The 6000-nt window shown below is 35.5% G+C and overlaps 1 protein-coding gene across 1 annotated transcript in view; it reads left to right on the top strand.

Annotated features, from left to right (window-relative positions):
* Nucleotides 1-6000, top strand: part of LOC118749433 (dolichyl-diphosphooligosaccharide--protein glycosyltransferase subunit STT3B) — a 126295-nt gene that overhangs the window by 78363 nt on the left and 41932 nt on the right. Inside the window, exon 3 of the mRNA XM_036484238.1 lies at nucleotides 2576-3046. Within this exon, the coding sequence (XP_036340131.1) occupies nucleotides 2576-3046 (471 nt within the window). The remainder of the gene's footprint in view (nucleotides 1-2575; nucleotides 3047-6000) is intronic.

The following is a 6000-nucleotide window of genomic DNA, read 5'->3' on the forward strand; positions in this document are numbered from 1 at the left end:
CCAACTGCAGCGCTGGTTGGCATGACACCGTACGAAGCTTGGAGTGGCAGAAAACCGAATGTAAAAAATATGCGTACATTCGGGTCAGTCGCTGTTGGCCTAGATAAGACGCGTCGCAGCAAATTTGAGGCTTTGGTGGCGAATGGCACGTGGACGGTGACAGACTTGCCAAAGGGTGAGCAAGTAATTGGGTGTAAATGGGTGTACACAGTTAAGAGAGATAACGCTGGCACGGTTGAGCGGTACAAAGCACGTTTGGTAGCCAAGGGGTGTGCGCAGAAGTTCGGCGTAAATTACTGCGAAACATATTCTCCGGTGTGTAGGTATGAAACGATACGCTTAGTTCTCGCGCTCCCTGTTGAGCTGAAGCTATACCTGCATCAAATGGACGTTTTCACGGCTTATCTTAATAGCGAATTAAAAGACGTCGTTTACATGAAGCAGCCTGAGGGGTATGTAGACAGCACCTGTGGCGGAAAGGTTTTGCGGCTGAACAAAGCAATTTACGGATTAAAACAAGCAGGAAGGGAGTGGAACTCCAAATTGAATGTAGCGTTGTGCGAAATCGGGTTCTCCCAGTGCCAGAATGAGCCATGCTTGTATAAGCAGGACATCGAAGGTAGCCTTTGTTTAATATTAATTTATGTAGATGATTTACTTATAGCGTGTCAGAAGAAGTCTGATTTAACGCAAATTAAATCAATGATTTCGACCAAGTTAGAATGCGTCGACAAAGGCCCACTGCAGATGTTTTTGGGTATGCAGATTCAGCGCGATGGCGATGTAGGCGATATTTCGATGAACCAGTCCCTTTACATCGAGGACATGCAGGGTAGCAACGACGCCATTGGATACCGGATATTAGGTAGCGTGCGATAGAAAAACGTGCGTGGCAGAAGATCCAGCAGCGTATCAGTCTGCAATCGGCGAGTTGATGAGGTTAGCTTTGACTTCCAGGCCAGATATCTACCATTCGGTCGTAAAATTGGCGCAGAGGAACAGCAATCCCCACACTGAACATCTCACACGCGTGAAGCACGTACTGCGGTACCTAGCAGCAACGAAAGACTTGAAACTGAATTACCGCGCGTGTGGGCAGGCGCTTGAAGGCTTCGAAGACGCAGACTGGGGAGGTGATGTGAGCAACCGAAGGTCGTACACCGGATACGTGTTTCTCTTGGCAGGTGGGCCAATCTCGTGGAAGTCAGAAAAGCAGGGAAGCGGAGTACATGGCCCTGTCGTCAGCTCCCAAAGAAGCATTGCACTTGAGGCGTTTAATTATTGAAATTGGCTGTGGTAAAACTGGTACACCAACTGTCTTGTATGGTGACAATCTAAGCGCACAAAATCTCGCTAAGAACCCAGTTTACCATGGCAGATCAAAACACATCGACATCAGACATCACTTCGCCCGAGAGGTTGTCCAGAGTGGCAACGTAGAATTAAAATACATTTCAACCGAAAATATGATAGCTGATGTACTAACAAAAAATCTTTCGAAAACAAAGCATTTACATTTTGTTAAATTAATGAATTTAAGTTAGCTTTCATGGCAACAGAATCACATTGAGGAAGGGTGTTGAAATAAGTCCGTTTCCAATGCGACTCTGTAACAGTGAGAGAGCAAGAATTACATATATATCTACAAACACACAAACATGTATACTAACATGAATGTGCATAGCAGGCACAATTATTGTTAATACCTTGACTTGTCATTCGTTGAATATACTCTAAATAAAGCGGATTCCAACACATACCTTAACCTATAATCACATAAAATCACATTAATTGTTTTATGGACATCGCATTCTTAAACTGACCCTTAACATTTAAATACATCAATACATGTTTGTTAATTATGTTTTCTTGTAAAAATAAATAGACTCCTTCAAGAAGACACACTAATGTGTAGAAACGCGTAGGAGGCAGAAAAGAAAAGCCAACGTTTTTTTTTTTTTAAATTCAACGTCCAAAAAGCTCCAGATATACAACACATAAATATTTGTTTAAATTTCTTTTAAATATCCTGAAAAAATAAAACAAAAATTCCGAATACACCAAAATATAGGTGTTGAGGAAAGCTATCTTTAAAAAAAAAAATTTCCAAAAAATATGGCCTCTAGAAAAAAAATGCATTTTTAAATTTTTATGAAAAGTGCAATGCCATCTTTATTTTTTTGTAAAACAAAATTTAAAAGTGGCAGATCGAAAGAACATCACCAGTAGCATCGAATAGATATATAATTATTTTAAAATGCCCATAATAACACGAATTAAAACGAAAAAATTTTCCATTTGTAAGGATTCATGAGAAATTTTTCAAAAGTGCATGAAATATGCCATTTTGATAATATCGACAAATAAAAAAATATGTGTGCGCTAAAATTTCAAGTAATTCGGAGAAACAGATGTAGTCGACTTGCATGATTTGAGATGGAATTGGTCCTTTATTGTTTGTATTATTTTGCAAAAAAATATCACTCATTAATCCACTAATGTCTACTATTTAATAAATTGAAATTGAAATTGAAGGGTTACTGAGGTATTTTACAACTATTATTTTTACTTAAAGGTCTCGTAATATTTTGGATGACTTTCGCGAAGCGTATTATTGGCTTTCACAAAATACGGCAGATAATGCTCGAATTATGTCATGGTGGGATTATGGATATCAAATAGCCGGGATGGCAAACAGAACGACTTTAGTTGATAACAATACATGGAATAATAGTCACATTGCTTTAGTAGGAAAAGCAATGTCATCCACAGAGGATAAATCTTATGAAATAATGACTTCACTGGATGTTGATTATGTACTTGTTATATTTGGTGGAGTAATTGGTTATTCCGGTGACGACATTAATAAGTTTTTGTGGATGGTACGAATAGCGGAGGGCGAACATCCCAAGGATATCAAGGAAAGCGATTATTTCACTGACAGGGGAGAATTTCGTATTGATTCCGAAGGTGCTCCTGCGCTCCTCAACTGCCTTATGTACAAGCTTAGTTATTATCGATTTGGGGAACTTAAGCTTGATTACAGGTAAGTTTAAATTTCTATTATTAGTATTCACAAAATGCACTGAGAAACAGGGGTAGTTATTATTAGCTAGATTTGGTTATAGTACCCGAATTACATAGTTGGTGAAAGCCAGTGCCTAAAAGAGCCTTTCCAATGGCTATAACCGCCTTTCCGCTCGTCCACTTCACCTTGTGCGGCGAATCAGAAAAAGTATGCTTGCGCTTAAATATTGGGGTCGTAGGAAATTTCCAAGTGAATTCGGGACGTCTGGCGACTGGCGAATAAGGCTTAACTGTTGGTAGCGGAAATTGGCATTTTAACATGCCTCAGTACAAAACAGGAAAGAACATTGGCTGTCAAAATTAAATATGTTGTTAAAAATATCTTTCAGAAATAAGTACATAAATTGTCCGTCTGATAAATTATGCTTTTCCTAAAGATAAAATATTAAAAAAGCTACCAAAAAATAGAAGCGTTAACCAACGTTGACTCTATTTGATTAATCATAGAAGTTTCATCGTGCTGTTATTATTATTGGTATTCAGTCTACAGTCTGGTTTCGTGAAACTTATAAAGAGCTATTTGAGTGAAAGGCTTCAGAAAGTAAAAGTCGGATACAACTTTTCTACACTTGTACAGATCTACTCAGATGTACCACAGGGATCCATCTTGGGTCCTCTGTTGTTTAGTATTATTATAAATGACATTTTCACCACCTGTTCCCGTGCTCGCTTGCATGCTTACGCCGATGATGTGCAACTGTATCTCCCTAGTAGGTTTGGATTAATTCAGGATGTCTGTAACAAACTTAATGACCATTTAAACTTTATTCTTGCATGGCCAACGAACAACCGTATTTCTCTTAATGTCCAGAAGTCCTGCTCTCTCCCAATCTATAAAGGTAAGATTTCGGTATCTCAGATTCCCCCTTTACATATTGGTACAGATCAGCTTAAAGTTGTCGAAAAATTAAAAAATCTAGGGTTCATTATTAACTCAAAACTCGGGTGTGATGATCCCATTAATGAAGTTGTTAGCAAAATCTTTTATGCACTACGTTATCTAAGAGTAACATCTTCCTATGTACCGCTAGATACGAAAAGGAAGGTGGTAACAAGCTCAATTGTTGCTTAAATTACGTACTTCGATATTGTATATAGTAAATTAGATTCACACTCCCTTAATAAATTGAACGTTACCTTCAACTCTGCCACAATATATGTATATGGTTTAAAGAAGTTTGATCACCTTTCATCTATGAGAAACTCTTTACTTGGCTGTGATTTACAAAATTTCTTAAAAGCGCGTAATAGTATTTTTTTGTTTAAACTTATGCTTAAACTGCGAAACCGGAATACCTTTATAATAAACTTCACTTTTCGAGAAGTATACGTTGGTTTAACCTTATTTTTCCAAAATTTAATTACTTATGCGCTTCAAGACTGTTTTTTATAAACGTGGTAAGACTATGGAACTCCATTCCATTGTCTTTGAAGAACTCGTTACATAAGGGTAATTTCAAAAACGTCATATTTAAGTTTTTCTCTAACAATTGTGATAATAAATAGTGGTTATAGGCGTACTCGTACTTGATCTTTGAATATGTAATTTTATTTTTATTTGAGTTTTTATTTTAACTTCTGTTTTAATTTCTATCCACTCGTGTATATCTAAAGTAAGATTCAATGTCTCCTTTTGTTAACTTTTCTTTTATGTATGCATTTTATGCAATATATGTTCATACTCTACTGTTTGCATTATTGTGCAAATTAATGCACTAATGTGTAATCAATAATAATAATAATAATAATTATATATAATAGAATCGTTCATGGGTGTCGATACCTTTGAAGTTTACCTTCTGTGTAGAATACAATACTAAGAAATGGTAGCAGAAAGCAAAATTCTTTGCCCGATAGTAAAAAAAATATAAATCACAGTTTCAAAGTTTGTACAAAATTTAGGAAAATTGAACAAAATTTCAACTTTTTAAACTGAATCTTTACAACATTTTTGGGTATGCCGTTTTCTAGTCCATACAATTTTAGTCTAATGAAGTGCAAGTTTCATCCAGCTAAAAAATCGCGCTGATTTTTGATAATTGTTTTTTGGAGACTACTTTTGCCGTTTTTTTTTTTTATATAACAAGTGTAATCTACAAAAAACGGGATTTTCTAGCCATTTGAAACTTGCACTTCATTAGACTAAAATTGCATACCCAAAAGTTGTCTAAAGTATCAGATTAAAAAGTTGAAATTTTGATGAAAATTTGTGTAATTTTCCTAAATTTTGTGTAAAGTTTGTAGCTGTGATTTATGTGGTTAAAGCTTGAACAGCATTTTTTATAGAAAAATAACAAAAAAAAATTAGCTCGAAAAACATTACGAATATTAAAAAAAAATCAACACGTGGTCATTGGTTTGAGTCACGTACTTAGGTTTTCTCTCTGACGTCAGGATTTTTTTTAAAAGGACTTTGTATTTGGAAGAAAAAATTCTGCAGAATTATAACAGAAAAATTTTTTGGTGCATAAGTACGAATGGGTACAGAAAATTTCCTTTAAAAATTTTGTCCTTAAAAATCCTTGAAAATTTGCAATATTTATTTTTGGAAAAATTATTGTTTGAGGACTAATATATGTACATACGACCACATCATCGAGTTTCGTCCTGCAAACTTTATTGACTTAAAATTTCAAAGTCCTTTGAAAAAAATCCTGATGTCAGAGTGAAAAACTAAAAACGCAGTTTTACTATATTTGGCCCATAGTTTCTTGAGTATATAGATTCTTTCATGTGATCTGAAATTTTTTTGTTTTTGTGGCACAGTGTTATTCATAGTTTTGGAATATGTTTCATGAAAGCAAAAAATAAAAATAGTTGACATCACTTTCCTTTTTAAACACCTAGGATATCACTGACCATTATAAAGGACACTGAATGACGGCAAAGCCCAAAGTTCTACATACTTGTTGA

The sequence above is a fragment of the Rhagoletis pomonella genome, unplaced genomic scaffold, assembly GCF_013731165.1.
Source record: "Rhagoletis pomonella isolate Grant_MI unplaced genomic scaffold, Rhpom_1.0 Rhpom_scaffold_00001, whole genome shotgun sequence".
Taxonomy (NCBI): Eukaryota; Metazoa; Arthropoda; class Insecta; order Diptera; family Tephritidae; genus Rhagoletis; species Rhagoletis pomonella.